Genomic DNA, 27,258 nt, shown 5'->3' on the forward strand with positions numbered 1-27,258 from the left:
AGGTTTTCTTCCCTATTTTCAAATCCTTCACAATGTGTTTAATCTCCTCTATTGGTGAAGAATGCTCACAAGCAAAATACATTCCACCACTTTATCCATATAAATTGCTCTCTGTAAGATGTGGTCTTTTATAGTGTGTAGCACTATTGATCAGATCCATATGTATCCATTTGAAAGTAAGAATGCCACAGCCATACGTGTATATTTTTAAATACTCCAAATATGTTATGTGCTAACATTTTATATAGGTTTAAATTTAATATTTTTTAAAAAGCATATTCCTTTTCTCCTTAGTAGATATGCAAATTAAATGTTGACAGGAGAATGTTGACAAGAGACAAATTAATTTTCAAATCCCTGCAATATACAGGAGTATAAATTGGCTATCTTCTAGTCCATATGACTTATCAAAATATGCTTGCAGTAGTCAGTAAGCAAGACACAAATATTGCCTGTCTGTATTTAAAATATATTCTAAAGATAGATGAGATTAGAGCCCACAAATCTGCGAAAATTGTAGTGTACAGGTAATTTGGTTACACTGCATCTTTCCAGCATTACTATCTGTATTATCTTCTGTGTGCAGCTGCTGACTTTGCATAGATAAACACAGCTATTAAACTGTCTCATACTGCCATTTAAAGAGCAGAGTCAACAATTTGAAAGCTGGTCATCCAGGAATGGCAAATTTTACCCTTTTATATTCCATTATTTATTTAAAAAAATTGTTGCTTCCTGGTAATTAAACTTGAAAGCACCTTTGTCAATTTGTTCTCGATTCTAGTGCAGATATCTGTGATGTGAGAGTAATTTATTCCTCATGGTCTGAATTATATTTAGCTATCAAAAAGACTATCTTAGATTAGTTTGCAGTCAAAATGATTCCGTTAATACCTGTCTTCAGAAAATAAAATGGTCACATAAATCATTTTTCTAAATAACACTATTCTTTGTCAGTCAATTCTGATTATATAAATATTGAAATATAGAAAATGATGGTGTCTTGAAATAAGAATTCCTCTGATTTGCCAACTTTTAATTGACAATTTTTATCCATTTTAAAAAGTTAAATTTGCAGCCTGTTGCATTGGAATTCATGTATGGTTTTCTATGTATTAAATTCAGATATTTACCTACAATTAGGCCAGCTCTACAGGAACACATTTGCCAGTTAGTTATGTGAGTGATTTTTTTTGTTTGTTTGTTTTACATATCTGTACTGGCAAAAGCCTAGTGTATACTCATCAAAAGCAGTTTTTGCCCCATATAAATTGTATCTAAATAAAAAAAAAATCATGGTGTAATTACATTGAAAAAACCTCCTAGTGCCGACCTCACCTAAGTTTTCTAACTTGTTGATCACTGTTTTATTAGATTATATTTCCTAAAGTTTTACAGGAATGCAACTCTTTTTCTGTTAATCAGCCCAGGCTATTTGGTAACTATTTACATATTAATAGACAAACTTGAAATGCCTGAAAGGGGGAAGAAGGGGCGTTTCTTTTATTTTGGAGGTTTAGGTAAAAAGAAACTGTCATTACTTCTGTATATCAATATGTTTAATCAAATTTCACAGTTCTTATGGGCTTAGGTTTAATGTACTGTTTGTTGCTGTTAGGTACAGAGTCGCTAGAGAAGCTGAACTTTTTTGGTCTGTGTATTTAAATACATAATTTTCCAGCATTATAGGTTAGTGTTTTCTTTTCTGAGAATAAAAAACACTATTTAGCCAACTATAATTTGTTATGATTGTCAAGTGTGATATACAGAGGAGCTCAGGCTGGATTAGTATTTAGCCTGGGGCCTTCCATCCAATGCTAGCTTTCGAAGAAAGGATTGAAGAGCCAGTAACTGGAACTCTGCTCTGAGTCAACAATGAACCATTGGCCTGGGTTAGTGGGAGGGGATACTATGCATGAAAAAAAATTCAGGTAAGATTTAAATTCAAGTTCCTGGTCCTTAGTGAATCTTCATCCCATGACACTATTTGTCAGTTAGGCCTATTGTTATAATTGGGCCTACAAATTTACTCTAATTATGAGCAAACTGTAGAATACATGTGACTATTTAATACGTGTAACAATAACCTGTGATAACAAATGTTGATGAGGAAAAAGTACAAAAGAGAGACTGAATTAGTGCAAACAACAAAAAGGCCTCCTCATAAAACTTAAAGATTGTGTTATCATGCTTGATTTAAAAAAAAAAGTGTGAAATCAGAAATCAAAATTGGTGAGTTGGAAACGAGGCATAATTTGGGAGACAAAATAATGGGGGATGGGGTAGTCTGCTGGGACCCTGAGCTTCCATCATGCTGATTCCTGGAGATGTCCTGACGGCTAGACAGAGGGATCCAGATGATGTCATCTGTTGAATCCCAACCACCACTTGGGATGCAATGTAATCAACTCCCAAAGGAGTGGTTATTACCATCTAAGAGACTGTTCCCTGCTCTTACTCTCACTGAGATGAGACAGGAGGTGTGGCTCTGGGGTAGGAATGAGAGATTTGGGTATGGGAAGAGGCGAGAGTTGCATGCTCCGGGAGGGAATTTGGGTGCAGGAGGAGGTGGAAAAGGGGATGCTGGCTTGGGGTCGGGTGCTGAGCAAGCCACAGGCTTGTGGATGTGGGGGTGCTGGAGTTTGGGTTGGGGTTTGAGGGGCTCAGGGCAGGGGGCTTGGGCTCAGGGCACAGGTTTGTAGTGTGTGGGTTGTCCAGGAGTGTTGTGGAACAAGACTGGGGATGTGGGGGGTGCAGGACTTTGGGAATGTGAGGGGCTCAGGGCAGGGGGTTCAGGTGTATGATAAGCTAAGGGTTGGAGTCTGTAGGGGGGTGCAGGTGTTATGATGCTGTGGCCAGATGGGGGCTTGCTGGCCAGGCTTCATTTTTAAATAAAATATTATGTCCAACACACACAATGTTTCAACATTGTCTTTATTTATGTGAGGGGCAGGGAACCCGTTTTGGGCCAGAGGTCACTGACCCACAGAAAAATCAGTCAGGGACCGCACAAGTGAGATTCAAACAAAACAACCCCTGCAAAAACCCACAGCCCTCACTGATATGGCTCCAACTGAGACACCTCACTCCCCTGGCACTCCAGCCATCATGGTGTGGGAGGATTGGTAGGACTGAAGTTCAAGGCCTCAGGCCAGATTAACTCTTCTGTGGTTCCAGGGTTACTGGATTTTGTGGGGCCCCTTAGGCTCTGAGATGGGGCCAAAAGTGAGGACATTGTTCATTGTGCAGAACAGTGCTGCCAGTGAGTGGGATAGGGATGGGGGTGCACAATCTAGGTGGGAAGTAGGGTGTAGGAGCAAGCAGGGAGTGGGTGTTTAGCCAGGAGGGAAGGGGCAGGAACAGGGTGCTGGTGGGGGTATGGCCAGGGGAGAGGGGACAGGGTCAGCTTGGTTGGTACGTGGGAGTCTCCAGGAATGAGGCAATCTCGGGCAGTATCTGCAGGCAGCGCTTGACCAAATGCATGTGCAGCTCCTTTAAGAAATCCAGCCTCTCTGGATCCTCCGCTGCCATCTTAACTCCCACTCCCACTCAAAAGCATGAGAAAGGAAGGAAAGACAAGAAAGTATGCGTGCTGCTGAGGGGAAGGGAAGGAGCAGCATGTGTGATTACTGAGAAACTGGCTGGCGTGGAGCCTCTGGACTTCTTCCCCACCTCCCCATGCTGCAGGAAGCCAGAGCTAGCTCCAATGTTGTGATGGGTGGGAGGTTGTAGTGCCAGGAGGGGGTCCTTATTGCAGGTGGTTGGAATATGGTGGGGCTGGGAACACTGCCTTGCGATTGCCCGGCAGTGCCCTTGCAATTGACCAATCAATCACGATCGACTGTTTGGTGACCCCTAAATTACACTGTACAATACAGCTCAGTATCTTAGCTTCTGGCAGACAGTGCATCCTTCTGGTCACCTGATTAGCTCTGAGGACAGGACTGTCTGCTCTTCTTAAGAGGGATTCATCAATAAGGTAGACCTGCCTTTTAATAAGAACAGCCACATTTGGTCAGACCAAAGGTCTGTCTAGCCCAGTATCCTGTCTTCCAGTAGTGGCCAATGCCAGATGCTCCAGAGGAAATGAACAAAACAGCTAATCATTAAGTGATCCCTCTCCTGTCATCCATTTCCAGTCTGTGACAAACGGAGGCTGGTGACACCATTCCTACCCATCCTAGCTACTAGCTATTGATGAACCTAATCTCTGTGAATTTATGCAGTTCTTTCTTGAACCCTGTTAAAATCCTGGTCTTCACAATATCCTCTGGCAAGGAGTTCCACAGGTTGTGCACTGCATGAAGAAAAACTTTCTTTTGGTTTTTTTTTTAAACCTGCTACCTATTAATTTCATTTGGTAACCCCTAGTTCTTATGTTATGGGATCAAGTAAATAACTTTTCCTTATTCACTTTTTCCACACCAGTCATGATTTTATAGACCTCTATCAAATACCCCCCTTTAGTCTCCTCTTTTCTAAGCTGAAAAGTCCCAGTCTCTTTAATCTCTCTTTATATGGGAACTGTTCCAAACCCCTAATAATTTTTGTTGCCCTTTTCTGAATGTATCTCTTTTGAGAGGAGGCGACCACATCTGTACACAGTATTGAAGATATGGGTGTACCATGGTTTTATATAGAGGCAATGATATTCTTTATCTTAATCTCTGTCTCTAATTATTCCAAACATTCTATTTGCTTTTTTTGATTGCTGCTGCACATTGAGTGACTGTTTTCAGAGAACTATCCATAATGACTCCAAGATATCTCTCTTGAGTAATTATAGTGAATTAGCCCCATCATTTTGTATATAGAGTTGGGATTATTATTTATCAACATTATATTTCATGTGCCATTTTGATGCCCAATCACTTAGTTTAGTGAGATCTTTTTGAAGCTCTTCACAGTCTGCTTTGGTCTTAACTATTTTGAGCAATTTAGTGTCATTTGCAAATTTTGCCATTTCACTGTTTACCCCTTTCTCCAGATCATTTATAAATAGACTGAATAGGATTGATCCCAGAACCGACTCTTGGGGACAACACTTTCCATTCTGAAAAATGACCATTTATTTTTGCCCTTTGTTTCCTATCTTTCAACCAGATATCAATCCGCGAGAGGACCTTCTCTCTTTTCCCATGCCAATTTACTTTACTTAAGGGCCCTTGGTGAGGGACTTTTCCTGGCAATGATGTGATTGGCTACCCTTCTTCCTGTTCTTTCTGGCTTCAGGTACTCTTTTATTGTCTCTTGCAATCTTCTATGTGCCATACTGTATCCTCCTGGCTATTTCCACAGCTATAGCCACTGACTTTTTTCCTCTCATATAATTAGCCTCTCTTTGATTCTTCGTTGCCCTTCCACTTTCAGTTACTGCCACCTATGCCCCTTTTTATTGTCCTACTCAGCAAATCTGTTCCTGATCTGTTTCTCTTTCATTAGCTAATCTTTTCCTCTGTCTGTTTCTTATAGTCATCTGTTTCCGCTGGCTAGATATTCCTAAGAATTTGTCAGTCCAGTTTGCATCTGTAAGTGTTCACTTTTTCCTTCAGCTTCCTCTTGCCTTCCTTCCATCATGTGCTGGAATGCCCTTCAAAACTTTCACCTGCATCTCCAAGCCTCAGGTATTCTCTTCCATCAGCTTTGACATGCAGCACTTCATACATATAAAGCTCTTGTGAGGCACTTGCTCTGTGATCATGTATATGTCACAGCTTCCACAACCGCTTCTCTTCATTGTGTCTTCCAGTGCTTGGGTGACCACTCTGTCATCACCTTCCACGTAAAGTACTGTGAAAGAAAAAGAAAAAAAATAGACTATAGTTCTCTAAAATAAAAAAGGGAGATAGTACAACATGCCTAAATTTAATTTTCAGATTTCTGCCTAACATTGGGGTTGAATTTCAGGTGTACGGTTGTAAGTCAGGTTTAATAGTAAAAGAATGTTTTCCTTAAGCAGCCCATATCTTGTCTGCTGGTTAGCCACTCTCTTGGTTACTTTGGCTTCACGTTCACAGTGTAAGCCATTTGGCATGTGAGCTTTAGGCTTGAGTGTCTCCATAGAGTGCAACTCTGCCTGAACAGTGTTATTGCTTCCTTAAAGCAGCAGTGGCTGCATGACTGAGTAGTGTGTTTGAGATTCTCTAGTTCTAGATAAGAGCCATGATTTGACATCCAAGTGTGTGCAGACTAGTTGGTAGAGTCTGTCAACATCAAGTTGTGGAGTTTTTTTTGTAGGAGCTGTATCTTATCAAAATATTATTCAAAATAATGAACAAATATATTTTAAAATCTTGTATTATGTTCCTTTCCTTCATCATCCTGTCTGTAAATTATCCTAAGCCATTATTCTGAAAAGCATCCCTATTTAAGATAGCACTTGTATGTGTGAATGGAATATAACCATACACTTTAAGTTATATGCTGTCCTGGGTAGGGATAGATTTAAGTACATATGTAAGTCCTTTTCTTAATCAGAACCTTAGTCTCCCATCCTACAAATACTTATATGCATGCTTAACTTTGAAATCAAGGAGACTGCTTGTGATAGCAACATTAAGCATGTATGTAAGTGCCTGCAGGATTAGTAACTCCTGTTGTAAGATCTTGGTGGAGAGACTGTGGCCTTTTTGTGTCTGTGTCTGTCTGGCACTTAGCAAAGATTTGAAAGCACTGGCACTATTTCAGGACAGCATTTCATCACAGGCTTAAGTCCATTACTATTCAGGAAAGCACTTAATGATTTGCTTAATTTTATTTGGTTAAATTTGTACAACTCTCTAGACTTAACATACTTGTGTCCAATAGGCCTTATATTGATTTAGCTTAAATCAAGAATCGATGTTTCTAAACCGATTTTAGTTAAATAGTCACTAATGAAAATCTGAAGACTCCCATTCAATTTTTGTTTTAACAATGCATTACTAGAGACCCTGTAGAAAAAGCCACTGTGGTCAATGATTGAACCAAAATGCTTTCTTGTGACTGCAGTGCTTCCAGCAAAGGAATAGCAGATGGAATTACTTTAAAAGTCCTAGGTAGCTGCTGTTCTTAAAAAATAGTAGAAAAGTGGCAGACAATACTTTTTTGGTGAGAGGGCACTCAAAAAATACTGAGGTTAATGGAGGAGGTGCAAGGTCTGGGCTGGAAGTTGAGTGCAGAAGGATTCTTGGAGTGGGAGATGGAGTGCAATAGAGGTGGGGTCTGCGAAGGAGTTTGGGTGAAGAAGGGGACTGTGACCTAGGACAGAGGATTGGAGTGCAGGAGGAGAGAGGTGGGGCATTGGAGTACAGAGTCTGGGAAGGGGTAGGGGTACAGAAGAGGATTCTGACCTGGAAGAGGGATGTAGGAGGGGATGCAGGATCTGGGAGGGAATTGTCACCTAGGTCAGCAGTGCAGGAGGGGTGCAGAGGGTTTGGTTTGTGACCTGGTGCAGTGGATTGGAGTTCAGGAGGAGGTGGAGGATGTGAGAGAGGCTATGGATGCAGGAGAGAATTTGGCTTGGAGGAAGGGTGTAGGTCCTACTGGAGGAGAAGGTGCAGGATCTGTGAGAGGATTTGAGCTAGGACAGGAGTGGGGTGGAGAGGGTTTGGTTTGTGGGATGTGGGAAGGATTGGGGTGCCAGGTGCAGAATCTGGTTGGGAGGTGCTTACCTTAGGTGGCTCCCAACCAGCAGCCCAGCAGAACCCTCAGATGGGCTCCCTACCTGCTGTGCCCAGCATGCTACTCAACGTAGCTGGCTGAGGATTCATTTGTTCTCTGTACACTACATGGTCTTGGTGCGGGGGGGGGGGGGGCGGGGCTCCAGATGCTACCTCTGTGGCAAACATGGTCTAGCTTCTGTTGGTTTGGGGTGGGGGCAAGCATGCAAATCCTCCCCCAGAGCTCGGACCCTCTGCGGACAGACACTGCTTTGCAGCTGCCTCCCCTCCTCTCCCCCTTTTCTCCCCCCGCTTCAGAGTTGGGGGCAGCAACATGGCGAAGGAGGCGGGACCACAAAACTGGTGGGGGGGGAACTGGCACCCCCCCCCATACCAGATCCTGTGTGTCACCCCCCTCCTGCTGCCTCTGTAGTGGGGGAGGGACAGGTGGGTCTGCTGAGCTGGCACGTGCAGGGAGTCGGCTTGTAAACTATCTTCCCATGCGTATCAGCTCCCACCTGCCTCTCTCACCCTCTGCGCTTCTGCCTCTCTATCAGAGGCAGAAGTGTGGGGTTGGGTGTGGGGTGGAGGAGGGGGAGGGGGAGAACTGGTGGATCTGGTGCTCAAGGGGAGCCAGCTTTTAAGCTAGCTCCTCATGGGCACCGGCTCCCACTCTTCCTCCTTGCTACCTCTGATACTGAGGCAGCAAGGTGGGGAGGGGAGAAAATGTGTGTAGTCGACAGGATTAACTGGTAAGCCCAGGTTTATCAGTTAATCGTGTAGTCGGCTACACATTGAAATTCCTAGAACATTTTTCTTTCCAGTAAAATGGAAAATTTAAATTTAGGATTATTGTTACCTAAATTAGCTTTATCAGTGAAATAACATCTGCTCACATTATTTTATAAAGTAGGAAGAATGGCTCTTTGCAATGAGTTGATGCATTTGCTTTAGCAATCTATATAAATTACAAATAATGCTTAAAGTTGAGCATATTTTTCATATTTTTTTTTAAAATGGAAGTCAATTGACAAGAAATTCAGAAAATTGGGAAGCTGATTAAAAACCATAGTTGAAATATCACAAATGGCAGTTCATCACTTTTTGTTACTTTATCAAAGTTTTCATGTAAGCAGATGAGACTGTGTGGCTGCTATATGAAGAACAGAATCTATTTATTGTTCCAGAGTGAATACCTCCATTAGACTGATTTTTTTTTTTAATCTCACTGAATATACAATGGATTTATCTAATTGAAAATCTGCAATATATGTATACAACAATGACCTTTTTATACTGCAGTAAGTTATTTGAACTTGCTGCCAAATTTTCCTAGAGCAAGGACCAATACACTAATTCTTTATTTTGGTTGTATAGCAGATTGTGGTCAAAAGGTGTTCATGCCTTTAATCATGTGGAAGTTGAAAGGGCAAAGAGCTCTGGAGCTTGTCCTCCTTCAAAAGGTTGACTTATATGTATAGAATGTCTTGCTCCACTTTCTAAAATATATTCTGTATTATTGCTTTCTTGCGTCTTAAAATATCTATACATATACTTTTAAGCACAGAAATAAAAAACTATTTACAGTGGATCAAAAAGTTCATCTCTACACTACTGCAGCTTTAAGAAGAGAATCTATTATCTCTCCAGTGATTTTTTTTTTAAATTACACTAATAATTTTAATATTCATCAGAAGGTAAAAATTGAAATATAGATATTTTAATTAAAGGATATCTTGAGCATACATTATATTATGCCTTTGTTGTGGGAGGTTTTCTGGGTCCCTATTTTTTTATACAATAAATCTGAATACTTAAAGGCAAAATTATGTAATCTGCAGCTTTCTGTTTGAACAGATTAGAAACTTTTTTCCCCCCCAAATCACCTTTTAATTAACTATCACATTAATAATACAGCCCCTTGTTCTTTTAATTATTCATTAAGATCAGTTTATTTTGTGTTCCCACGTATTCCGTGTTATCTAATTTGATATTGTACGCAACTTATTCGGAGAAGAAGTGGAGGGGTGGAAGGTAGATAGCCCCCAGTCCGCTGAACACTCATAATATTCCCAAATGCTCTGCTTCCGAAGAATCAATACACCCCAGTTTACCGGGTCCCTCTCAGATTAACACTTCATTTAACAGGCAGAACTAAGGTATGTTTGTGAAATCAAGTGTAAGTTTATTTAGCAACACAAAGAGAGTCAGCCACAGATAGATCCTCTGAAATCCCAGGACCATGCATATTATTGCACCAGAGACGCCCTGCTGGTTAGGGTCAGGCGCACCAACCAGGCCAGACTGGTGGTCCCAGCTGAACTACAGGCAATGGGACTGGCGTGGTAGAAGTGCAACTACAGCTGGGAGTGGAGCCAAGTGGCCTGGGCTGGGAGCAGAACCCTGTGACCGGAGCAGGCACCCAGGAGCAGGGTAGACAGCCGGGAAGGGAGTCTTGACCTCCCATGGTCTGGCAAACTCCCTGGTTCAGGACCACTCAGGTCCTGGAGGTGCTGGACTAGGGAGGTCCAACCTGTAGTAGCATGTTTAAGTCTTGGAAACAAATGGTTACCTATAAAATAAAATCCTAATGCACATTCTAGAGTCTAGACTTCATTAAGAAGATATTTTCATGTCTAACCAAGTATTGTTTATCCACAATCCTTTCTTACATTTTACATCCAAGCTTGCTCTGATCCTCCTGTCATGAAACAAGTTCTCTTTCAACTTGCTTCATTGCTGAAGGATTCCATACGTTTCCTTGCACCCCAATACATACTGTAACAGTTATTTGTCTTTATTCTTAAACAGGAACTCCCCTCCAGCCTGGAATTTGTTTCATGCTGTAAATTTTTTCCCTTGTAGACTTCACAGTGTTTCATTCCTTCTCTGGCTCTGTATGCAAATAGGCCTATGTTGTGAGGCATAAAACTCATCAGAAATGACTAGAAGAGGAGACACATATCTGTTCTCTCATATGTGAAAGGAACAATTCCAGTAAAACCGTGTGTGTCCCTCCTCTTGAGGTGTTTTAGCAGGTTTTATGCCCCCCCCCTCCCATTTTGGGGTCCTATATTTTACTTTATATGTATTTATTTTTGTGTTTAAAAATATTTTAAATAGAGAGGTGGGGTAAAAATAATTTAAATAAATAAAAACAAAGTATGTTATCTCTTGGGGACCATTCTTACTTCCAAGCCCTTAAAAACATAATGTTTAGTGCATACACTATTATTTATACACACTTTTCACAATGAGTATTATAACCAGTTGCCTATTCTTCATAGAGGCTTCGGCTGTCACCTGTTTGCTAACTATTATGCATATATCTTATCCAGATGATCCTGCTTCAATTTTATGTAGCCCCCTGTGTCCTTTGACTGATGACACCAAAGGGTCCCTGGATCACATGTTGATTTATGGGAAGAAGGATGTTTCAGTGTTATGAATCTCATTCTTATGGTAGAAAGCTTTTTCATAGAGGAACATTTTTCAGTATTTCATAAAAGTGAATGGAGTTGCCTGCTTTCTAGCAGTTCATTCCATGGTCACAGTCACTTTGACTCCTCTTGGCTTAAGCATTATTCAAGACCTTGGTTGGTTGGTTGCATTAAGAGAGATTGATTAGACATCTCAGGTCTTTCTTTGGTGCCGTCCTGTTATAAATAGTGTGTGTTCTTAGATTAGTGATGGACCAGATGTCACATGGTTAAGCTCAAGTTTAGTTTATAAATCCAAGAATAGGTATCTAGTTTCAAACAGCACAAAAAAAAGCTAGAATTCCCAGGCCCTGTGGTCCAGTCCACCGCTCATTCTATCCCAAGCTGTGTTGCGATTCTAAGGGTTAAATTAGACCCCCGTCTTCTTTTTATCCCATATTGCAATTTGTGATTAGGTTCTATAGCTCAGCATTAACAAATCATTATTAAATCTCACCTTGTTGTCAAATGCTTTATATTTTGTCTGTATTTCCATCATCACAAGTTTATCATAATGAAATTTTAATTCAAGCAAAAATAAGCTTTTTCCTACCCCTGCACATTCTTATGCTTCCCTCTTGTCTCCATCTTGTGTATTCTTTATTGGTTTCAGTTTCCGCTTAGGACAGTAGAAAGCCTGCTCCGAAATCTAGTATGAAAGCATGTTATGCTTCGTTTTCAAGTAAACCTCACTGCTAACTCTAATACATGTCTGTTATTTTCTACGTAGGATCACTCTCAAAATTTTACGGTAGTCTTGAAAGACAATTCTTTAGCATATCCCTGGGGACTGCTTAGTCTTTAAGCCTCTCTCTATTCCAACACTGCTCATTTGTAAAGAATGTATACAAAGTCCTGTTTCCCTAACACAGTAGTAACAGACAGCAGGTTATTTTCTTATTCACAATTTCTAGGCCTGCTCTTCCAGTGAGTATTGTACCTCCATGGAGCTCTGTCTGCTCTCCCGCTCAGGATCATGCTTACTATTGCTTCTTTTGCTGTTGGCTGCTTTTTCTTTAGCCTACGTGGTTTAACTAGTACCTTGGGTAGCAGCTTTTGTTATTTTAACTCTCTGTACACAGAGGCATATGTAGTTGCTTTGTATACTCATTGACTTGAGTCATGTTTGAGATTGATGGCATTAGGGCACGCTCCAACTTTTTTTTCTTAGTTCTCACATGCTTTATCCTGGGCTTTATCTATTACTCCTTTGATAAGGGAAGTATACTAAATACAGTAGCAGCAAAGCTTGGAAGTCACATCATAGTAGTAAGCAACTGTTCTACCAACCAGCAGATTGGATTTAGTTGAGTTGTCCCCACTGCTAGTTGAATGTTGTTCATGGATTGCTTACAAAATCTTTTATCATTTTGGTCATGTCTGCATCATATAGTTTGCTTGATACAACTTATGCTGGTGTACAACTGCCAAAGGATACATGTCACTCTGGTTTGTACTTGCTTGGCTGCTTGCACACATATTGTGCTCACTAGGAGTGCTTGCATTGGTGTAAAATGCACCACAGTATGGATAGCTCTCCACTGCAGTGCCTTTTGGATATTTTTGCAGTGATTTCTGGAATGGTAGCCATCGTAATGTAGATTTGGGTTGATGAGTAGTGGATTGATGAGTAGTAGCTTCAGAACTTTTGGATGCTAATGGTCACATTTCTGGATCTGTGTGTTGAGCTTGTCCCAGCCATCGGGTGCAGGCACATCAGAATGAGAGCCTTATTGACAATGGGAAAGCAAATGGCAATCATTCAGTGGAGACTTGCAATGCCAGTTGGTTACCAGTAGGTGAGCAATCCTTTTGGAGTTGGAAAATCCACAGTAGGGATTGTGATAGATGTGTGCAGAGTCATAAAGGGTTGGGCATAAAGCACGTAGCAGGGCTGGCTTTAGGTCGATTTGGCCAATTCCCTGGAATGGGGCCCCGCGCCTAAGGGGGCCCCGCTCCCGGGTGTGCGACGTACTTGTAGTGCCACCCCGGGTGCGAGACGCACACGCGGGGCCCTTGGTGCGCAGCACATGTACAATGCCAACCGGGGCGTATGATGTATGCGCGGGGCCCCAGGAGCAGAGCACATGCGCAGTGCTGCCCCAGGTCCGCGACGCCCCAGGCACGTGGCACATGCGCAGTGCCATCCGGAATGCACAATGCATGCACGGGGCCCCAGGTGCATGGCGCATGCGCAGTGCTGCGCCAGGTATGCGATGCTCCGGGCGCATGGCGCATGCGTGGGGCCTCCCCCGGAATCAGGCCCCGCGCTTGCTAAAGCTGGCCCTGCACATAGTATTGTGGCTATCCGTAATGTATAGTGATTGGGGGATAGATTTGCATCGGGGGTTATTGAACTGTGATGGGGTGATAGATGGCACACACATCTCAACTTTGATGCCAACCCACCTGGCCACAGAGTACATTACGAAAGGGCTACTTTTCTATTGCTATGCAAACACAAATGGGTCTCTGGAAATGCTTCACTAAAATTAATGTGGATTGTCAAGACAGGTTCATGTCCTTGCATTTTATACTATTGAATTTCATCCCATTTCAGTTACTCCACTCTTCAAGGTTATCCAATTCTTCCAAAGCAATGTTCTCATTTTCCTCTGTATTGACAATGCCTCTTAACTTTGTATTATCACATGTAATTAGTACACTTCTACTCCACTCTTACAGCTTGGTCTGTAGCCTGTCTCTACAAGATTTTTGCCTTTTCTTAGAATGCAAATTGCAAATAGTTTCATGAAGCTGATTTTAAATAAAAGCATTTTAGTTCCTTAACTTCTTCTGTGTAGTTGTCATCTTTTATTAATTCCCTGAAGTCTGCCCTTTTGAAACAAAAAAACCTACAGTCAAGGACCTGCTTTTGATTATCTTACCATTTACTTTAAATTTACTTTAAATTCAATCAGCTCCGGATAATTTGATCCAAAGCTGTTTCCTTATTACTTACCAACACAGAGTTAAATTTGAATGACCTCTTGGTTTAGTGACCATTTGATGGAAAACTTGCTCTGAAATGTCCAAGGATTTACCTTCCCTCCTGGACTGGCGTATTCTAGTACAGCTTGCTGGGATACCATGTCGTAGTGGGTGTGTATCCCCAACATCTGAAAGAATTGAAATTCTCTTACTTTAAGTGATGATGTGTTGTATCCCTTGTTTTTCTGGCACATGTGGACAATTAGTACATATATGTTAAACATAATCGTAATTTGGTAATTCATGTTTGGCGCGCACATTAAAAATGAGTACAGTACAAACCTGTCTTAACTCCAGTTAACATGAATGTGATGTTATGCTTTGGGTTTGTGCTGTATGCATGTGGACATCCTGTGATATTCATTATGTTCCATATTGGGGAGCAACACTGGAAAGCAAATTCTCTTGTGTGAAGAGGGCTCTGCTATACTGGTTGGCAAAGAGTCACAGATTTCAGATGTTGTTTCAAACACTGAATTAATTGGGGTATCTTTTATTTTTAGTCTTTGCTGCCTTAAACCCATACATGCTATGCTTCCTTATAACCATACTGTTCTTATGGGGCTACGTCTAGACGACAAGCCTCTTTTGAAAGAGAGCATTTAGACTACAAGAAGATTTTTTGAAAAAGCAAGCCGCTTTTTCGAAAGATAGCCTAGATGCTCTCTTTCGAAAAAGCACATTTTGCATTCAGTAGTGCCTTTTTTTCCAAAAGCACTCTTTCGAAAGGCATTATTCCTTATAAAATGAGGTTTACCGTGATTGAAAAAACTGCCACATTCTTTCGATTTACTTTCAAAAGAATGCGGCTGCAGTCTAGATGCAGGTGAAGTTTTTTCGAAAAAAGGCCACTTTTTTTGAAAAAACCCTGTAGTCTAGAGACATCCTTGCTGTTGTCTTAGCGTCTTTATAATTATTTCGGAAAAGAGCTAAATACAAAAAATATAAAAGGGATGATAAGCATCTAGTCCCTCTGTATTATCCATTTTTATGCCTCTGTGAAAGTGTTTTAGAGGAAAGGACTTTTGAAATTTGAATGGCAAGATTCCATGGGAATATATTGATCCATTACTCTAGGTCTGTACTACTTTGAATGATACAGCAGAATTTGAATTATACATAAAAATGCAATTTAGTCACCGAGATTATACATCCTGTGACTTCAGTGTACATCCATGATGTCTTCAGCCTAACCTAGTAGTCAGCCCTTGCTAGGTGCAATGGCCTGAGGTCAGAGCAGTCAGCAGGGCTAGGTCAGCCTCTGGAGACATCAGAACAGCCTCTGGTGCAGTGGCCACTGTCATCTCAGGAACAGTGGCCAGAATGACTGCCCAGGGATGGTTGAACCCCTTAGGGCTGCACGAGCAGTGGAGTTGGTCAGCCACCCAGAGCCAGAGTAGTGGTGGCTGGGACCACAGGTCAGCCCCCTGGGCTGTACCAATAACTGATACTGCAGGAGGAGTGGCTAGGGTGAGATCATCCCCTGGGGCTTGGGCAGCAGCTTCCAGGGTCAACACAGGAGCAGTCACGAAGGCTGGTGGTTAGCCCTTGGGATAGGAGCAGTGGCTGAGACTGGACACATAGCCAGAGCTGCTGTAGGAAGAGCCGAACAACTGGAGCAGGGACTTACAGTCAGTGCCCAGCAGGGCTCCAACTGTTAGTCCTCCTCCCATACCCAAGGGTTGCAGGCTTCCATATATTTTTGTTTATTGCCTATGACCTGTCTGACTTTTATTAGAAGTGCTTCTGACAAATCTTAACCTCAATTACATAGCTGTTTAAACCATCAGAGACATTAAACTAAATGCAAGATAAGAAGTAATACATGTTGTTTTGTCTTCCAGAACAAGTACACAGACACTTAGATCAACATGAGGTGAAATACTTGCAATTTGCTTTCCGTTGGATGAATAACTTGTTAATGAGAGAAGTTCCTCTGAGGTGTACCATAAGGCTATGGGACACATACCAGGTGAGCATTTGCTTTATGGCTGCATAATTGTAATTAGTAATGTTGGATGACCTAATTCTGAGGTTTCTTTCTTTTATTTAAATATACCTTTCCCTGAACTTCAATATGGAATAATGAATATAATTTTGACTTGTTACTGTACACAGTACATAAAGTAAATATAGGCGTCCCCACTATAAGTAGCCCCAGTATACATCTGTTCCGCACTAACGTTATTGATGCTTGTAGGAAATGATGCATAAGTTCTCCCATTCCTCACTCTTAAGTTGTGCCAAAAAAAAAAAATTGTGTACTATGAAGAGTGACAAAATTCCCTGCTTTAAGTTGTTTCGCTATATGTCCAAGTTTTTTGGAACGTATCTTGGACTTGTAGCGAGGACAGTTTATATGCATCTTTTCCATTCCACTGGTATTAAAAATTAGATTATCTCGTTTGATTGAAAACTTCACCTCAGACTTGCTACTTATAATTGTAATGTGATATACAAATTATTGGTCTTTTACTGGCAGAAATTAAGGTAAAGTGAGAAATAATTTATTTTATCTGGATAGTATATTACATAGAAGAAGTACTGCCTACTGGTTAAACCAGAGAGTTAGGATAAGGACCTCTGAATTCTATTGTATTCTGTTTATGAAAATGTATACTGTTTGTTATTTTGTACATTTGGGGCATATCACTTAATTTGCTAGATAAGTACAGGATTTCTTATACTACTCTGATTTGAATGGGTTACATTTTGCTTGAGTTACTGTGTACCCCTTTAGTAATGCTGGTGACATATTATGTGCAACATTGTTAGACAAGTATTTAAGATAGGTTCTTGCTTTTACTCAAGCTTTTCTGAGCACAGGATTGGGACAAGCTGGGGATGGATTTCCCCTATTCCTAGGCTGCTGGGACCTCCCTATTTTAAATAGAACGGCCTCTTTATGGGTTATTATCAACTCTAACTGCCCCAGGGACTGTTCTTGAAGCTGAAAGTCTCTAATAGGATAGAGCCGTGGTCACCAGTTGATCACGAGGCGTCCGCCCTCCCTCATTTTCCTCCCATCCCCGAGAAGCCCCACTACCTACCTCCAGCGAAAATGGAGGTAGTGCTAGCTTCCTATAGATGGATGGATGGAAGTCCTGCAGCTTAGCGCCACTTCTAGGGGTTCCGGAAGGGCTCTAGCTGCTCTGCCGAGCGCGCTGCAGGAGGAGGTGTCAGTCCCGGAGGAGGAGCATGGCGACTTCCCTGCACCAGCGCAGGAGGCCTGAGTTGGCCCCGGGGCAGGTGCACGCGGGGTTTCCCTGCGCCGTGGGGGAGGGTGTGTTTCGGGCCCGGGGCAGGCGTGCACAGTGTTTCCCTGCGTCGCGGGCGGGGGGGGGGGGGGAAGAGTGGTGTTTCCACTCTGGGGCAGGCATGCACGGGAATTTCCCTGCGCCCCGGGGGTTTTAGACCTGGGGCAAGCACATGAGGGATTTCCCTGCACCGGGGGTGGGGGAGGGGGCGGCCCCGGGGCAGGTACACGCAGGGTGCGGGGAGTCGGGCCCGGAGGCGGCATATGCCAGCTTCCCTCTGAGGGCAGGGGGGAATCCTGGGAGGAGGCAGATGCAGGGGACTCTCTGCCCCCACTGGCACCCTGCCCCCACTGCCCAGGCCCCTCTCCTCACTCCCCAGCCCCGAGCCACAGAACTCTGTCCCCATTACCCTGTCCCCAGCCACAGAACTCTGTCCCCACTCCCAGAACTTTATCTCCACTGGCACTCTGTCCCCTAATGCAGAACCCTGTCCTCTCCCCTCTCAGCACCCTGTTCCCTCTCCCCTGCCTCCAGCTGCAGAACTCTGTTCCCACTGGCACCCTGTTCCCTGCCAAAGCACCTACTAGCACCCTTCCCCAGTACTATGGCCCCTATTCCCACCAACACAGTTGAGGCCACATTAGTGAAGCTTGGGGGGGGGGGGGGGAGGATTTGGAGGAGGGTTTTTTTTTGCATCTCACTTGTGTGGCCCCAACTGACTTTTTTCTTGGGTCAGTGACCCCTGACTCAAAACAGGTTCCCTGCCCTTCTCAGAAATAAAGACAATGCAAAAACTTTTTGTTTGACATAGTATTTTATTTAAAAATGAAGCCTGGCCAGCAAACCCCAAATTGGGGCCAAACCCCCATCTGGCCACAGCATCATAACACTCCTGCACTCCCCTTTCCCCCAGACCCTACATCTGAGCCTATCATACACTGGAACCCCCTGTCCTGAGCCCCTCATATACCCCAACCCAAATTCCTGAACCCTCACATCCAGAAGTCTGTGGCTTGCTTAGTACCCTAACCCTACATCTGACCCCAACACTGCCCAGCCTGGAGCCCCCTCCCCGAGCCAGTGTCCCCTTCTCCACCTCCTCCTGCATCCAGATTTCCTCCCAGAGCTTGCACCTCTCACCCCTTCCCATACCGAAATCCCTTGTTCCCACCCCAGAGCCTATACATCCTGTCTCAACCCAGCGAGGTTATGGCTAGACTTCAGGCGTTTTTCAGGATTCCGGAGATATTCCAGAAAAACATTTCTGTATCCAGGGATTCATTTGTTCTTCTGCCTCTTTTAGTGGAAGAGAAAACATGATCTTTCTGTCACCCCTATACTCCTCTTTCCCCAACAAATAAGGGGGCTTCCAAAAGAAGGGTCTAAGACAGGCCAAATGTTGGAAAAACCTCTTCCTACAGAAAAATTGGGGGAAAAAAAGCAGCAGTATAAGGGTTGGGGATAGCAAGTGATGGAGAGGAGGAGAATAGAGAGGGCGGGGCTTCAGGGAAGGGGCAGGATGGTAGATCTTGGCTTGTTCTGTCATTTAAAAAGTGATCTTGCCTGTAAAAAGGTTGGAGGCCACTGGGATAGAGTGTATCCCTTTTTGCATTGAATGAGCAACATAAAGGCATCACTACATGTGAGCAAATCAGGCTTTGTTTTAAGGTTTAGACTAAAAACTTCTCTAGTATATAATTGAAGGTTCATAATTACCACAATAATTAAAATAAACCTGAATGTATAAATAAGGGCTGCAGAAACAATGAATTGCAGGTTTTCTTGCAGTAGTGTGAAATTTTCCAAGTGAACTTGGAAAGTTCGATGTTCCTTTTGTGATTCTGTGCATTCCTACAGTTTGTGTGGCTGGTTTCTGCAGAAAGCCATATACAGGCAGTCCCCGGGTTACGTGGATCCGACTTACGTCGAATCCCTACTTAAGAACGGGGTGAGGGAACCCCGAACTAGCTGCCCCCCCCCCCCAGCAGACCGCCGAGACGTGCCGCGGCGGTCCCGCCGCCCGCGTCCTCTGTGGCGAGAAAAGCCGCTCCGCGTCCCCCTGGTCTACTGAGGGGAGGGGGGGGGGGATGCAGCTAGTGCGCCGCCCCTCTCCCCGCCCCAGCAGACCAGGCTTTTCTCGCCGCAGAGGACGCGGGCGGCGGGACTGCCGAGATGTGCCATGGTCCCGCCGCCCCCGTCCTCCGCGGCGAGAAAAGCCTGGTCTGCTGGGGGGGGGGGGGGGCGACAGCTAGGGCGCTCCCTCCCCCCCCCCCAGCAGACCAGGCTTTTCTCGCCGCTGGTCAGTTTCAGCAGCAGCTGAATCAGGATGCCTGGTGTAGAGCAGCTGGGGGGCTGCCGGGTTGGTCCCACAGCGCCGAGGTGCGGCGCTGCGGGGTCCTACCCGGCAGCACCCCAGCTGCTCTGTCCCAGGCGTCCAGATTCAGCCACTGCTGAAACTGATCAGTGGCTGATTCCAGAAAGCCCGGGGCAAAGCAGCTCTGCCTCGGGCTTCCTGTAGTCAGCCGCTGGTCAGTTTCAGCAGCGGCTGAATCGGGGACACCTGGGATACAATATGTACCAGTTCCGACTTACATACAAATTCAACTTAAGAACAAACCTACAGTCCCTATCTTGTACGTAACCCAGGGACTGCCTTTATTGTGATGCAGATTTCCTTGCTGTGCCTACATAGTCTTCTTAAAATGTTCAAGTCCTTTCAGGTAAAGAAGTTTATTTTATGCCTCTACCTGGGCTGTATTATAATGGTGAAAAAAAACCCTATGCAAAATAAAATGCAGTTTGAGGAATGACAGTTGTTTCATAAGGAGAGTATGCATTGGCTTTTTGTTGCTAAAGTAATCAGTATTTTTGTTAATGTTGTGAAAATGTATTAGTCTCCATTACAGATTTGGTTGCTATGATCTCTGTATATAAGGTTTATGATAAATACTTATATATAAGTTGTTTCACAAACTAGCAGCCAGAATTCACTCTCGCTGTAGTCTGTGACAGGATTGTTCAATAAAGGGTTGGAAACCATGTGTTGACTTCTTGGGTCATCAGCTTTCAGTTCATTTTCCTGGAGAACCGAGTATTTCAAGTTTGGTAACATTTACCCGAAATTCATCTGCCTCAGTAATACATGTCATCTTCATATTTTGCTGCTTTTCTTGTATGGGTCTAGTAATGATGAGTACCACTTCATGAAACAGTCTTACTGACTTTAAAAACAAGTACACTGTCATCAAAATTTTTGGTGTTCAGGTCAATAGCCACTCAATGCAGGCTTTAATGTCAACAGCCCTTCATGCCTCTTTGTTACTGAGCAGGGTATCATGATATACAAGCAATCAAGAAGATGTAAAATTAAAATGCGAAACTAGTGGTATTCCTCGAGTAGCATCCCCATGGGTGCTCCACTGTAGGTGTCGGGCTGATCCTGGCGCAGTAGAACGGTAGTAGTCTGCCAGACCATGCATGCGCGTTCGCCGTCTCGTTTCTGAGAATGCGGTCCGGCTCCCGCCAGTCCCTACTAACCGTCCTCGGGCACAGGAATTCTTGTTGTTCTTAGTTAGTTAGTTATAGTATCGTTCATAGTTCAGTAGATAGAAGTTAGACTTCATTTAAAAAAAAAAAAAAAGAAAAAAAAAGCGTAGAAGAAACGTAGCCCAGATGGACCTGTGTCGTTTAAGTATGCCTGGGTCACCTGGGTTTAAAATGTGTGCTTCTTGTCGGGAGCCTATGCCAGACTCGGACGGTCACTCCCGATGGATTAGGTGCCTTGGTGATGGGCATATTCTATAAAAATGCCCCCACTGCTCTAAACTCACAGCACGTGCGAGACATGGTAGGGATTTGAGTCTAAAAATGCTATTATTCAGTAAAGCATTATAGCCCACTCAATCAGATTCCTCCCAGCACGAAAAATCATTGGACTCTGACAAACGCTGTGCCACTTCACCAAAACCAGCCCATCTAAGAAAAGGGCCCTCTCCATCTTGCTCATTACCACTGCTGCAGGTGAGCACAGCCAACAAGACGGGCACCTCAGGTATCTCCATATGTCATCCGAATAAGCAAAAGACAGTCATCAGTATCTCAGCACCGAGTCCGGCCCTATCTAGGAAATCGGTACCGGTAGCACAGGCACTGAGAGTGGCACTGACTTTGGCACCAGCACCAGCGGTGGCAGGGGCACTCAAACGGCACCATCAGCACCTGAAATTCCGGGACCAGTGGAGAAGGTGCCAGCACCGCATGTTACCTCTTCATTGTCTCCCGCACCGTCACCGGTACCAGCACTGCAAAGTACCTAGGCTACAGTGCCTACAAAGGCAATGCAGAAGTCTCGGAGGCCTCTTACTCCCTCTCTGAGCCCCAAGCACATCGAGTTTTCACCGGGACCGCTTTCACCTTCATCCATTCTCTCATATAAATCTGTAGACAGGTTGAGGCTTCGCTCTCCACATCTACACCATTACCCATCGGCATGTACCTCCCCGACATCTCACTATTATTACTGGAACCGAAGAATACCAGTACCGCATCCAAGGAGAAGATCATGGTCACCAAGATCTCCCATGCGTTCGTCCTACTCGCGGTACCGCTACTTGCATGACGACAGATATTCGCCTAGATACTCTACAAGGTACACTTGTCAAGGTACAGCATAGTCATGCTCACTATGACTGTCCTCATTCTTATTTGAGGGACTGTGCTCGATAAATCACCATGTTGCGATCATTCACATATTGAACCCATAAAGAGCCATTCTTCCATACCTTCCAGCAGCAAGCCCCGCACTCCAATGGGGGCTATCCCTGTTCTCGCGTCCCTCCCCCCCCCCCAGTCGGAACCGGAAGAGGGTCAGTTATCTGATCAAGACCACGATCAGCCATAGGGAGTTTCCCCACAGATCCATCGTCCTTTTCTCCTGACGACACAGTATTCCCGGGAGATTCATCACCCACAGACGATACCCGTCAATTTCAGGAACTATTGAAACGAGTAGCTGAAAGCTAGGAAGTACAACTCTCAGAAGTCCAGCAGAAACAATATTGACTGCTAAAAACCTACAACTGTCCCAAAAAGCAAAAATAGTGCTACCATTAGATGAGGCAATTTTAGAGGTAGCAGACGATATCTGGCAAACGCCGGCATCCGCTGCAGCAACCAACAAGAGAGCGGACAAGAAATACTTTGATTGTGGATGGGTAAACAAGAAATCCATTCCCTTAGAGGGGACAAACTCCTTAGTTGTGGATGCGGCACAACAGCAGGCTAAAGCCCCACAGTACAGAAACACTGCCTCAGACAGGAACAATAAGCGATTGGACCGGTTTGTCAGGAAAGTATATTCTTCTGCCACATTGACATTAAGAATGGCCAGTCATGGCGCTCTTCTTGCCAGCCACAACTTTGATAATTATTCAAAGTTGGCACCCCTTCTTGAGCACCTGCCAGATACAAAAAGACAAATACTCAAAACGTTAGTACAAGAGGGCTATACTGCCTCACGAAAGGCACTGCAAATCGCCCTCGATATCTCAGATACTGCTGCACGGACCACCGCTACATCTGTGGTCATGCGACGGGTATCCTGCTTGCAGCTAGCGGCAGTTCCAAAAGTACTACACACTGTAGCCTATCAAGTTACTTTCCTATCATGCTAATAATATGTGTGTTAATTTAGATTAATTCAGTAATAGTTAAAACTCTAATGCAAGAAATCTTCTAAAAACTGCCCTCAGAATTCCTGTAGGCCATTTGTGTTTGCTTGACTAATGTCTGGGTTCAGGTGTAATACACTAGGCCTTATGTCTGTCCAACTTTGTGAAGGCTGCTAATACTAACACAGCAGCACTCAACTCCTTGGGGGAGGGCTTTGCCATTAACCCACCTGGGTACTGTATAGCCCAGTCCTTGGCTGCCTGGTAAGTCGAGTTCCCCTGCAGTGCAGTGGCCCCTGCTCTGGAGTAGAACAAGATGGTACAGCCTCTGAATGCACTTTCCAATGAGTGCCATGTCTGCATTACAATCAATTAAAGACAGGCTTGCACTTGAATGAGAGAACTTACATAAGCTCACAGTCCAGGTCAAGTAATATGGAGTATATTTTAACTTTTGTCCATGCTGCAACAGGCCATTTGCAAGATCAGCAGGAGCTGAGGTTTGCAGACTTCTGTGGTTGGGACACAGTCTCACCCAGATACTGTCCATAATTTATTTATGGTTTCCTGGGCCTGAAAAAGGGAAACTTAGGTCTGGACCTCTCACCCACACAGGATGGCGGGAACAATACCCTCAGACTCAGTAGATGTATTATTAAATATAAGTCCTAAATAATTGGTTCAGGCTGAGTTAAGCAATTAGGACACAGGTTGCCATAAATAACCACAAAGACCCATGGCAACGAATTGACGTATATGATAATAAGCTAAGAGTAATGATATATCGACCAATAGGAAAAGAACACTTCAGCATTAGAAACATCCCTTATTGAATATGCATAAAACATGTTATTGTCAGCGTCACTTGGTATAAATGTGGGACCCCAGCCCAGGGGCGATGGGGAAGAGAAGATGTAGTCCTTGGAAGGGTCAGAATGGTGGCCCCTGGTGATGATGGGGAAGGTGAAGGTAATGAGAAAGATGATGGGCTAACAACTAAGATTATTCTAGAAGGAATGATATAAGTATATGGTAAGGAAATATGAATGTACATTCCCTGTCTTATGAAATTGAGGTGTTTGTGACTGTCAACCTTATTAATAAACTGTAAATATTGTAAATATACAAGAGTTTCTATATTGTGAGTGTTGCAACCATGCACATCAGGGTTCCCCATCATAGTATAATTGAATACTGGGCCTGATCCTGGGACAGAGAACCTGTTAACCCTAAAGGTGGGTAATTAAAATTTAAACACTCTTAGATCAGGCTACAACACAAAGGTGGAAGATTTGCCTTCAACAGGAAGAGCCTATTCACTGAAAAAACCGATCAGGCCCTACATTCTGGGAAAGATACCAGTATCACACTTAGGACATTAGGCATGTATATTCCGCCATACCTCCATAAGCGATACATGCCCTACCATAGACAGAGACCTTTCCCATATGCCACACCACAATATAGGCAACAAGACCAACATTGCCCGAAGCCATCCCCTCAGAGGCAATGACCTCAAAGTAACAGGGCGCCCAATCAGCAAAATGTTTGACAACAGGTTTGACGCAGCGGTTGAGGGCCTGCAGATCGTTTCCACAGCCAAGCACCATCTCAACACACAACTTTTTCACTATCATTTCAGGCCATTCAGACACCGATGGGCTACTATTACCACTGACAGATGGATATTAGATCTGATAGCGTATGGATAGCCCATCCCCTTCGCTCTCTCCCTCCACCATCCCCTCCTTCCCTGTCCCTCTTCAGGGACCTCTCTCATGAGTTCCTTTTACAACAGAAAGTCTCCTGTCTTACTATTGGGGCGTAGAAAGAGTACCGTAGGAGTTTAGGGGCAGAGGGTTCTATTCCCATTATTTCCTAACTCGCAAAAAATCAGGGGGATGAAAGCCAATCTTAGAACTACAATGCCTCAACCGGTATCTCCGCAAACAAAGGTTCAAGATGGTGACACTAGCTACTGTTATTCCAGCTCTCGACAATGGAGATTGGTTTGCATCCCTCGACTTGCAGGACACCTACTTCCATGTGACAATCCACCCTGTGCACAGGTGTTTTCTCCGTTTTCAAGTGGGTCCCAAACATTTCCAATACTAGGTGTTACCGTTTAGCCTTTCATCAGCACCCAGGATCTTTTCAAAGACTCTTGCTGTAGTGTAGCCCACCTTTGATGATCGTGAATAATCATATTTCCTTACCTCGATGACTGTCTAATCGAGGCACCTTCATTCACCCATGTTCTGCAAGCCACCAATATAACTAAGGCTATATTCCAGACACTTGGTCTCATAATCAATTTCGAAAAATCATCACTAACTCCTCAGCAGTCTCTGGAATTCTTAGGCGCTCATCTAGATTCGACTACCACCTGAGCTTACCTGCCCCAAAGCAGATTTCAATCCATACACGATCTCGTACAAGCACTCTTTACGAGTCCCAGAACCTCCCTACTTACCTGTCTACGACTACTCGGGGACATGGCAGCAACCGCATATGTCGTACCCAACCCCAGATTACATCTCAGATGCCTAAAACACTGGGTAGCCCTGGTCTACATCCCCAGAAAACAAGATGTACACAGAATGGTCTCCGTTCCATGGAACATAATTCAATAATTAACATGGTAGACCATCCCTGCAGACATGTTAGTTGGGAACCGTTTCACTGAGATCAGCCCACTATGGAAATAACAATGGATGTGTCCCTGGTGGGGAGGGGCGCTCACCTGGGACGTCACCAAATATAAGGGAGATGGTCCGCACAGGAAACCCTACTCCACATCAACCTCCTCGAGCTAAGAGCGGTATTCAACACGTGCAAACATTTTATTACCCTCATCCATGGATGAGTAATCCATATACTCACCAACAATATTGTGATAGTATTCTATACAAACAGGCAGGGAGGAGCTCAATTGCATTCCCTTTGTGCGGAGGCAGTTCGGCTATGGAACTGGTGTATCCATCACAACATTACCCTCACAGCATCGTACCTCCTGGGCAGGGACAACACCACAGCTGATGCCCTCACCAGGCGCTTCGTATTACAACACAAATGGGAGATTGATCAAGATGTGCTGAAGATCATCTTCAAGAGATGGGGACTTCCTGTCATAGACCTTTTTGCAACACATCACACTGTTCCAGATCTGGTATAGGACCGGGATCTCTGGGGGATGCCTTCCTACTCAGCTGGAACCATCACCTTCTCTATGCTTTTCCTCCGACTCCTCTACTACTAAGAGTTCTAGAGAAGATGGTCAGGGATGCTGCAATAGTAATACTCGTAGCCGCCTTCTGGCCACAACAAACATGGCTTCCCTATTTCACATGTCACCATATCCACCATACAGTCTCCCCGAGAGACATGACCTGCTCTCTCAATCCCAGGGAACACTGGTGCATCCTCAACCAGAGCAACTCAATCTCATGGCATAGTACCTAGTTGGTTTCAGCAGACAGAAAACTCCTTCTCCCAGGAAGTCAAGCACGTATTAATACATAGCAGACAACCCGATACCCCCCTACTTACCTCCACAAGTGGCATCGATTCCAGTCTTGGTGCATGGACAAGAATCTCAACCCTTTGTCCCTTCCTATTCATTACACCTCAAGACCGCTGGTCTGGCCATCTCCTCAGTCAAAGTACACCTAGCTGCTAGCATGGCATTCAGGCCTCCTGTAGACCGCTATTCCATTTTCAGCCATCCGCTCACTAGGAGGTTTATGAAAGGCTTAGCGAATCTCTTCCCACAGTACAGACAACCCTGTGAACCGTGGAACCTTGAGTTAGTTTTGGATGCATTCACAAAGTCCCCCTTTGAACTCCTCGTCACTTGTGATCTTCCCACACTAACCATGAAAGTCGTCTTTTTGGTGGCAATAACATCGGCACGGAGGGTAAGCGAGCTAGCCGCCCTCTTAGCTCTCCCTTCTTACACAGTCTTTATGCCTCAAGGGGTCATCCTTTGTCCCCAGCCTATGTTCCTGCCAAACATAAATTCGGAATTCCATATTAATGAACCAATAGTACTTCCAACCTTTTACCCTAAACCACACTTGTTGACCCAACATGCCCAACTTCACACCTTGGACATTTGCCAGGTGATAGCCTTTTATATTGACAGAACACGAGGTGTTCGGACATCTCATCGACTAGTCTCACTTCTGAGCATTATTAGGGCCAACCACTCTCAGCACAACGC

General features: G+C 44.1%; 1 protein-coding gene across 2 annotated transcripts in view; it reads left to right on the forward strand.

Annotated features, from left to right (window-relative positions):
• The window catches only part of TBC1D22A (TBC1 domain family member 22A), a 435,605-nt gene that overhangs the window by 230,515 nt on the left and 177,832 nt on the right, over nt 1-27,258 (forward strand). For both annotated transcript variants that reach the window (XM_075927774.2, XM_075927768.2), the window contains one exon: nt 15,955-16,082. In XM_075927774.2, coding sequence (XP_075783889.1) covers nt 15,955-16,082 — 128 coding nt within the window. The remainder of the gene's footprint in view (nt 1-15,954; nt 16,083-27,258) is intronic.

This window comes from Pelodiscus sinensis, chromosome 1 (genome assembly GCF_052426305.1).
Source record: "Pelodiscus sinensis isolate ZL-2025 chromosome 1, ASM5242630v1, whole genome shotgun sequence".
Taxonomy (NCBI): domain Eukaryota; kingdom Metazoa; phylum Chordata; order Testudines; family Trionychidae; genus Pelodiscus; species Pelodiscus sinensis.